The 8,894-nt window shown below is 61.2% G+C and overlaps 1 protein-coding gene across 4 annotated transcripts in view; it reads left to right on the top strand.

Moving 5' to 3' along the window:
• Positions 1 to 981: 981 nt before the first annotated feature.
• Positions 982 to 8,894, top strand: part of PCBP2 (poly(rC) binding protein 2) — a 9,777-nt gene continuing 1,864 nt past the window's right edge. The window contains exons 1-10 of one of the 4 annotated variants that reach the window (XM_085323264.1): positions 982 to 1,144; positions 1,706 to 1,729; positions 1,856 to 1,888; positions 2,354 to 2,470; positions 4,303 to 4,434; positions 5,119 to 5,247; positions 5,851 to 5,925; positions 7,709 to 7,795; positions 7,967 to 8,032; positions 8,770 to 8,811. In XM_085323264.1, the coding sequence (XP_085179390.1) occupies positions 1,076 to 1,144; positions 1,706 to 1,729; positions 1,856 to 1,888; positions 2,354 to 2,470; positions 4,303 to 4,434; positions 5,119 to 5,247; positions 5,851 to 5,925; positions 7,709 to 7,795; positions 7,967 to 8,032; positions 8,770 to 8,811 (774 nt within the window). In that variant the 5' untranslated portion in view covers positions 982 to 1,075. Of the gene's footprint in view, positions 1,145 to 1,705; positions 1,730 to 1,855; positions 1,889 to 2,353; positions 2,471 to 4,302; positions 4,435 to 5,118; positions 5,248 to 5,850; positions 5,926 to 7,708; positions 7,796 to 7,966; positions 8,044 to 8,147; positions 8,200 to 8,769; positions 8,812 to 8,894 lie in introns of those variants that run through there. The other 3 variants (XM_085323265.1, XM_085323266.1, XM_085323267.1) reach the window with 3 other exon arrangements.

The following is an 8,894-nucleotide window of genomic DNA, read 5'->3' as shown; positions in this document are numbered from 1 at the left end:
GCAAGGCAGTGCTGCCCAGTTGGCACGATCCCCTTGGAGATTAATCCCCCCCCGCCCTTGCCCCGCTTTGCCTGGGTTGTTTCTTCCCCAGGCTTGGTTAAACTTTGATGAGGCGCTGACCAGCTGGACAACGTACCGAGCTGGGCTGATGAAAGCGGAGCGGGGCTGAAGTGAGGGTTTGAAGTTAAACGGATGATTAGCCGCGGTGCTGCTGGTCTCTGGACGACCGTGGTGTTTTGCAACTGCTGTCGACTTTAGTTCGCAGGTTGTTTGAAACCTGATCGTGTGCTCATGTGGCCTTATCTGCTTTGACTAAATCAACTTGGAAACTAGTCTTAAAGGCCTCTAAAAGTGCATTTGGAGAGCACAGAAAACTTTTCTTAATAGCTCAGCTCCCCGTGCGAGTTAAACTACCTTTTAGTTTAGAAGCGGGGCAGTCTGGTGCGTGTCTACACACTGCTGCAGAGGAAGAGTTTATAAAAACTAGATTAAGGAGCGTTGCCTCAAAGCAGGGGCAAGTCCTCGAAGCTGTAGGCGAAGCCCCTGCGCGAGGCGCGGGGATGGCTGGAGCCCTGGTCTGCGGGAGCTCCGAGGCCCCGTGGGAGGGAGGCGCTCGCGGCGGCAGAGGACGAGCGAGTCCTTTGCGAGCCCGGCTCCCGGCACCGGCGGTGGGCGGTTGCTCAACGCCAGTTCAGCAGATCTGCCCTGGCAAGCACCTCGCGGAAGAACCAGCTTGTTGGGAGTCAGGCGGGGCGCCGAAACGCACGCGTCGGCTCTCCTGACCGCCTCGTCGGTGCCACGCGGAGGGGAGCGTGACCCTAAACCTGCCAGGGGGGCTGTAGAGAGGGAGAAAAAAGAGGGAGGCTTGACTCCATCCGGAATAGCGACRTCCGGAGCGCTCGGCGGCTGCTGTTGGTGTCAGAAATCAGCCGGGGACAGATCCGGGAGAGGTGGCGGCAGGGGAGGGTTGGAAAAACACCTCAAAGACGGCGCCTCTCTCGTTTGTAGCTTCTAACGCCCAGCGACCAAAGATCTGACCACTGACAAAGCCTGACTCAACTGAACGCAGCTCAAGATGGACACCGGTGTTATTGAAGGTGGTTTAAATGTCACGCTCACCATCCGACTACTTATGCACGGAAAGGTACTCGTGCTCCCCTCCGGAGGCGACCGCGGAGGGGGGGTGGTGGTGGTGGTGGTGGCGGCAAAGCCCCCTCAGCCGGGTTGCGGGGATGGCCCTTCCGGTAACCCGGATGGAGGCTGGCCCTCTTCTTCGGCACCGGTAAATCAAATCAGGCCAGCGTCTCTGAACTGCCTCGTTATTACAGCCATTAGCTGGTGGTGCTAGGAATGTGCTCCTTGGCACCGGGCCTGGTCCTGGATATCTCCTGACGATTGAAGCAGTGCTTTAAAAGCTCGGTGCATCAATTAAAAAAACAACAACAACTAGGGGTGGGGAGGAGCGACTTGAGCAGGGAGTTTGGCTGGGAGCGGAGGTGCCTGTGTGGCTGGGGTGTGGGTGGGGGGGGCAAGGTTATAGTTGGGGCGGGGGGAGTCCAAGGAACCTGTTTTGGCTTAGAAATGAGCATCTTTCCCAAAAAAGAGCTCTTCAGCTTCCCTTGGTGGTGACTTCTGCTTGGGCTTGACTATTGAGGCTGGGAGTTCTTTAAGCACTTGCTAATGGCTGCTTTTGTTTCCATCCCAGGAGGTCGGAAGCATCATTGGGAAGGTAAGGGAGCACCTCACCCCTTCCTCTGCCTCCTCCTGCCCACCTCACCCCTTCCCCTGCCCCCTTCTGCCCCCTCCTTGCCCCACCGGGGTGTTAACGCATCTCCCTTCTCTTCCCTCCRCGCAGAAAGGGGAGTCCGTAAAGAAGATGCGCGAGGAGGTGAGTGCCGGGGTGGGGGAAGCCCGCGGTGGGGTGGGGGGAACCCACGGGGCCACGGGAGCCCGCGGGGCCGCCGAAGGGCCTCGGGGCAGCTGGGGGGGGGCCGCGGCGTCGCCGTCCTCGGCAGGAATCCGCCAGGAATCCGCCGGCAGCGCGATGCCAGCGGCACCGGCAGCAGATGGGAGCCGGCGGGCGCCAGGCATGCTGGGAAATGTAGTCARGGCCGGGGCAGGAAGCCGAGGAGGCTAAGATGGCTGCCGGGAGCCGAGCCAGCCTTCCCCGGCCCCGTTGGGCGATCCCGGGGGATCCCGCGCTGTCCCAACCGCCCCGCGCGCAAATCGGGTCGGGCGCGCGGACCTGCTGCTGCCGGGGTGGGTTTGTGGGGGGCTGGGGGGGGGTTCACAATGTTGGGGGGGGGGCAAGCGGGGTTGCTCGCCCTGACGTCCGCTCGCTTTCTCCCCGCAGAGCGGTGCTCGCATTAACATCTCAGAAGGGAACTGTCCCGAACGGATCATCACCCTTGCTGGACCCACCAATGCCATCTTCAAAGCATTTGCGATGATCATTGACAAACTGGAAGAGGTGCGTCCGGGGGCACCCCCCGCCCCCGCCCCCCCCCAACCAGCCCCGTGCTGCGGAGCCGTCGCCAGGCTGCAGCCCTGTCCGTGGTCGTCCTTCGCGATGGCCCCTGGGCAGTGTTGCCCCCCCACTGCCGTGCTTGGCCCCAGAGCTTGCGGGAAAGCTCAGGCTGCTGGAGCATGAGCGAAAAACCAGTTTTCTACGGGTAGTTTGCAGCGTGGTTGGCAGGATAAGCTCGTCCTGCGCAGGATGGGGATGTTCCCTTAGCGTGGCCTGATCTTTGCCCTGCCTTGAGCAGGGTCAAGGTACAGAGAGTAGATAGTGATACTACCTCGGTGTGTGCTCAGCCCTCCTTAAGCAGCTGGGATCTGAGAGCCAGAGCCCCACGGGGGCTTTTCTGGGCTAAAAATCAGGCTGTGGCCACAAGTTAAACAGCTTAAAGGAGGTCGTGGCGAGTCGCCCCTGGGAGCAGGGCTTTGAAAGCCTGCTGGGTTTGCTTGCCCTTGTGGACCGTCCTGCAGTGCCAGTTCCTCTCTGCCATGCRGTCCCCAGGCTTGGTGACTCGGCAGGCGGCGAGCGCTCGGCTCTGTCCCCTCCCGAAGGAGGAGGGGAGCTCGGGGTGCCACCACGTGCTGAAGGAGGAGCTGCCTCAAGGTTGGCTCTTGTGTCCCCCTGTTGAATCCAGGTGACTTTTCTGGGGGGTGTTGATCCCGGATAACCTGAATCSTGGCTACTGGCGTTAAAGCCTGCTTGTGGCCTTGATGATGAAGAGCTTCTTGGCYGGCTCTGCCTCTTCTGGGAGGTTGAGCTCGCCTGGCATGGTGTGGGGTGCTGCGGGACAGAGCTCCTTGGCCCTCACCTTTCCTGGGGGCTTGTGAAAACCCCGTGGCCTTTACTCCCCTCTGATCTGGGGTCCCTCCCTGTGAGGGGCCTGCCCCAATGCCACCAAATCTGTCGCTGAGCTGAAGCCTGTCCTCTCCCCCCTCTCCTTGCTCAAACAATTGCCTAGAAGGCTGCYGAGCCCGGAGCTGTTACTGCTGTAACCTGAGAGCTGACGTCCTCCAAGGGCTCCTCCGCAAGGCTCCTGCCCTGGCAGCAGGCGGATGTGGGCCGGCTCCTGCTATTAAGTTGCTTTGGGAACTGTCAGAGCAGCTTGGGTGTGGGATCAGCTCCCCGGAGCGGCGCCGGGTCCTTGTCCGAGGCCCGTCCGAGCGTGGCTCTTGGCTGCAGGCGCTCTGAGYGCTGGGCTCTGAGTTAATGCTTTTATTTTAGTAGGTCAGTTGAGCCGTGGCCTTGTGCCTCCCCTCCCCCTGCTGACACATGACTGCTATAATCATTGCTGGGCTTGTTTCCCGCCCCGAGCCGCTCCTGCCTTGATTCTGCCGTTAAAAACGGGAGGCTCCGTGCTTAACGGGGAGCTGTGTCTGCTGCGGGTCCCCGACAGCCTCCTAGCACCGAGCTCGTGGCCTTGAGCRCCAGCACAGCCTGTCCCTGTACTAGAGGGCGGCTCAGCTGTGGTTTGACTCTGTCACTGCCTCTGCACTGGGCTGCTGGCATAGGATTTGGGGGTTAAACCCCCCTTTTTTTGTGGAGAGAGCTGTAAATGGCCTTCCTCCATCCTCATGCTGCACCAAGCTGTGACTGTATCACTTCTGGGACGCTAACGAAGCCCTGTGAAACGGGATCGGGAGGGCCCTGGGGTCACCTTGGCCTTGTCTGCCCGTGCCAGCCTCATCCTCCCTGCCCCTCCGCTGGGCACGTCGCCTGCCCGCGTGCCATTTCAGCGAGGGCGCTGCGCCGGGCGGGCTCCTCTGAGTAACTCCTCTTCCTCGCAGGACATCAGCAGCTCCATGACCAACAGTACAGCTGCCAGCCGGCCCCCGGTCACCCTCCGGCTTGTGGTACCCGCCAGCCAGTGCGGCTCCCTTATTGGAAAAGGAGGCTGCAAGATCAAAGAGATACGAGAGGTGCGTGTTGGTTGGTGGTGGTGGTGGGGGGGACTGCATGAGGCCTGGGTTTCTCCAGGAGCGTGGCAGAAGGACAAGTCCCTGCGTCCGCCCCCACCCCAGGCAGCGCTGCATAGTAGAGACATAGCATCACTTGGTCTTTTTAAAGACCTCCTTGTATTTTTAGTGCCTGTGAAACTGAGACTCGAGGCAGTGTCTGGCATGGGGCAGACCCTCCTGCCCTGGTGCTGTCCCCTGGAGCAGGATGCCTGGGTTCCTGTTCCCTCTAGGCTCTGATTCCCTCCCCCAGYCTTTTTCCAGCTGGTGGCGGGTGAGAATGCGTGCCGTGAGGCCTGAAAAGCCCTGGGTGCTCTGGCAGGAAGGCATGTAATGCCACTAAGTGCTGGGAGCTGTTGACCCTTGACTGCCGCAGGATTAATTCTGTCCAGCTTTGCTTGCTGTGGAGATGGACTTGACTTGGGTTACAGGGAGAGGCTGCAACCCCGTTCCTGCTTTTCTGCCCTGGGCTCCCAACGACCGTATTTCCAGCTAGGATTAAAGAGAACTTTATTTTGAGGGGAGGAGGGGGACAGTTTTGGCTATGTATAACCCAGCCATGGGGTTTGTTGCTGAGGCTGCTGGATACCGTGAGGTTAGAGCCCTCCCCAAGACTTGACGGTCTGTTTTTAACCCTGAACTTTGCAGAGCACAGGGGCACAGGTCCAGGTGGCAGGAGACATGCTGCCTAACTCGACCGAGCGAGCCATCACCATTGCTGGGATCCCACAGTCCATCATCGAGTGCGTCAAACAGATCTGCGTCGTCATGCTTGAGGTAGGGTCTTCCCCGGGCCAGGGCCGTTTTTCCCCCCAGGGAAGCCCGTGAGAGAGGGGTCCCTGGTGCCCTTGTCTGGCTGCAGCTGTCACTGCAAACAGAAACCGCTGAGGCTGGAGAAAACGCTGCTGGGGGGGGATAAAGGGATAGTTGGGGATTATAGCCTCATCCAGGTGAGGCTTGGAGGTGTCCAGCCAAGCCTAGACTGGGCAGAAGCTGCTTAAAACCAGGGTCAAGCCAGTCCTTCAGGGCCTCTTGCTAGCTAACAAGGCTGCTCGCTGCCCAGCGGTGACCGGTAGTGCTGCCCACYGTGGGTGACATCCCGCAGGCATGTTCCGTTGTCCCAGAGCAGTGTCCTAAGCCTCCCTCGAGTGCTGCTCTGCTGGTCCCCGGTTTTCCTCTCTTGGTGCTGTGCTCCCCAGGATGGGGAAGCGACAGGATTGTGCTGATGCTCATCCCAGGCTCTGTGTCCTCCTAAATGGCTGGTTTAAACCCAAAGCAGAGCGTTAGCATGTGGGTGCAGCCTCGTCTTGAGTCCGGGGAGGGGATCGTTGGTGCCGGCAGCGCTCGGTGTCTGACCTCTTTTCTCTGCTCGTCACCCAGTCTCCCCCGAAGGGCGTCACCATCCCCTACCGACCCAAGCCATCCAGCTCTCCCGTCATCTTTGCAGGCGGTCAGGTAAGGCCTCTCCTCTGCTTGTGGGGTGCGGGGTGGGGAGAGGAGGGTGTCTACCAAGCTGCCACACTGCCAGCGCACATCAGCYGCTCTGCGTGCCTGTCACCCACACCGCTTCCCCTGGCGCGGAGCGGCTCTGCTTGGCTTCGGCCTCCCAGAGCCCGCTCCGAGCTTTCCTCGCTGAGCTCGCTGAGGGATGGAAGAGGGCAGAGGTGGGGAAGGGGGTTATTTGGGGAGGAGGAGGAGGTGGTGGTTGTGGGAGTGACTGATGAAGAGTCCTGAAGCAACCAGCCAAAATACCACTGTGATGGTGGGAATTTGAATCAGACCAAGGCTCCAGCTGCCAAATCCAGTCTCTGCCTCTCTCTCTCTCTCTCTCTCTCTCTGTCTCTCTCTCTCTCTCTCTGGGGCTGGCTGTCGGAAGACTTGGTGCTACCCATCTGGGTGACTGGCCCTAGAGGGTTGGGGGCCCTCTCTGCTCTCTGGGGCTGGCCTTTGGGGTGCCGAGGCTTAGCCTGTGCCTTGGGTAGGATCAGGGATGAGGGTGCAGAAAGRCCTCATTTCGCACGAAGGGAGGGCGTCAGATAGGAGTAGCCATYGAGTAATTTGGGATTTAGTCCCTCTCTTGCTGAGCTGGTCTGGAGGCATTTCTCCCCTCCTGCCGTCCTGCCGCAGGGATGTGCCAGCAGCAGGTAGCTGGCCGTTGCCACAGCCACGGAGTGAGATGCTGCTGTGGCTGTCACAGGCGACAGGGCTCCGTTGGGATCCTGTCTGCCGTAAAGCCCCGAATCTCCTGGCCCGCTCAGGTGCCAGCTGGGTGTCCTTGCCCACGGTCCCTTCYGGGCTGCTGGGCCGGTAGGCGAGACAGGAGGGCTCAGGCCAGGGGTGTGGGTCGCTCGCTCCCCGCCCCGCGATTCCCAGGGCTGCCGTAACGCTCGGAGAGACGTGGCGACTTGCGCTCGGACGCGTCGGCTGTCTTCATGCCGTCAGGGAGGCCCCTCTGGGGTGGGCCGCGCGGGGCCRCGGGCAGCCCCGGAGCCCCTAGCCGGCCCCGGGCGCCCGCTCGGCCGGAGCTGAGGCAAGATCCGGCGTCGTGGACTTGAGGCCGCGCCGGCTCCGTAGGCAGGGAGGGGGGTAGCTGCTGAYGGCCTCCCCGAGGGCCGGGCCTGGCTCCGCTGTACGTCCTGGGCTGGCCCGCTCTTTTCCCCCGCCAGGCTGGCACGCCACGCTTGTTCAGGGACGGACCTGTCGCTGTCCCCTTCCTCGCCTCGGCCTCCCTCCCCCGTTCCCTCCCTGCCTTCTCCTGCCTTCCCCAAAACCCGGTCAGCCCCCCTTCCTCCCTCCCCCCAACTCCGACAGCTTCTCCTGCCGCTCTGCACCCGGGGGGAAGCGCCTGGCGAGTACGCCCGTGCCCCCGCACCTCTTGCGAGCGGAGGGCCGTACCGCACGGTGCCCCCCGTGGCGCGGGAGCAGGTCGCCTTCCCCGTTAGAGCAGTGAGGAGCAGGCTTCTGACGGCCACGCATTTCTCCCCTCCCCTTCCCTTCTTCTCCACCCCCCCACCCACCCTTCTCTTCCGCCCCTCTCCCTTGGCCCAGGGCCGTAGGCAGCCCGATGCAGCCGTCCGGGCCCGCTCCTGGTGGTGTTGTGCTCTGTCTCGCAGCTCAGAGTCGTGCGTAGAGCAGGGTTAGCCCTCGAAAGCAGAGCTAATGTCGATGTGACTTTGGTGTTAGCGGAAGGTTTCGGATTGACAGCCCTGGAGACTGAAGTCCTCTAATTTATCCACAGGACAGGTACAGCAGCGGCAGTGCGAGCTACCCCCACACCGCCCCATCCATGTGCCTCAACTCTGACTTGGAGGGACCACCTCAGGAGGTGAGAGGGGAGTTCAGTCTCCACGGCCCGTTCAATCCTTGGCCTCTCTGAGACTGCCAACAAGGGTGGCATCCCCGTCCCCGTCCCCAAAACCGTCACGGTGGCTTTTGTGCTGTGGACTCCTGTCCACTGGGAACTGGACTCTGAGCCCACCAACCTCTCCTCACGCAGGCCACCCGGCAGCCACTGCATGGCAACGAACTTGGGCCAATTCCAGCCTGGGCTGCAGTTCTTCCGGTGACCTGGAAGTGAGGCTGTGTACCCCCCTCTCCCCTTCCTATCCCACCCCCCCTGCCCGGCCCCCCACCTTAGCCAGCCAGGCCCCAGCCAGTGACTCGCCCTTTCTGGGTAGCTTCAGGAGGAATCTGAAGTCTGTGGCTGTCCCTTAACCTCAAGACATGGAATTGGCAGGTCAGGCACTCAGCCTTGTTACCCCCCGAATGCCTCTCTTTGCCTTGTCTAGCATCGGTAGCCAGCTCCAGCATTACCTCTAGCTTGCCCGGTGACGTTTTCCTAGGCGTGCGGAGTGACAAGAGGACTCGGAGCGGGACTTCTCGGGGGGCTGCTGGGCCGGGGAAGGAGGGGCCGGGAGCTAGCAGGGCTGGCGGGCGTTGGAGATCTTCCCCTGTCGGCGAGGCGGGGGGCGCAGGGCTAGAAGCATTGTCGGACTCCACCACACCATACATCTTCATCAAGATCCCAGCCGTTCTGTTTGTCTGCCACTTTTTTTGGGGGGGACGGCGCCATACTGTCCACTCCCTCCCTGTAACCGCCACGTAAGGCCAATTCGAGTAACCTCCCGACTAGAAACTGCTTGTTACAGCATTATCCGTCCCCTGCCTCTCCCTGCCCCACTTCCCTCGCCCCAGAGAACTCTCCACCTTGGCTCTCTGACTTCCTGGCTAGTTGAAATCTGTCTGTCCCTGGGTGGCTGTCCAATGGTTGTTAATAGGACTGTTTTCCTCCTTTTGTAGGCCTATACCATTCAAGGACAGTATGCCATTCCACAGCCAGATGTAAGTTTTTGTTTACAACTTCTTGTCTTGAAATCCACCCTTCCCCCCCCCTCCCCCTTCCAAAATTTTCTCCGTGCTTTCTC

This window comes from Rhea americana, unplaced genomic scaffold, assembly GCF_003343005.1.
Source record: "Rhea americana isolate MKP2758 unplaced genomic scaffold, rheAme1 scaffold_830, whole genome shotgun sequence".
In the NCBI taxonomy this organism is placed as follows: domain Eukaryota; kingdom Metazoa; phylum Chordata; class Aves; order Rheiformes; family Rheidae; genus Rhea; species Rhea americana.
This window is presented reverse-complemented; position numbering and strand designations above follow the sequence as displayed.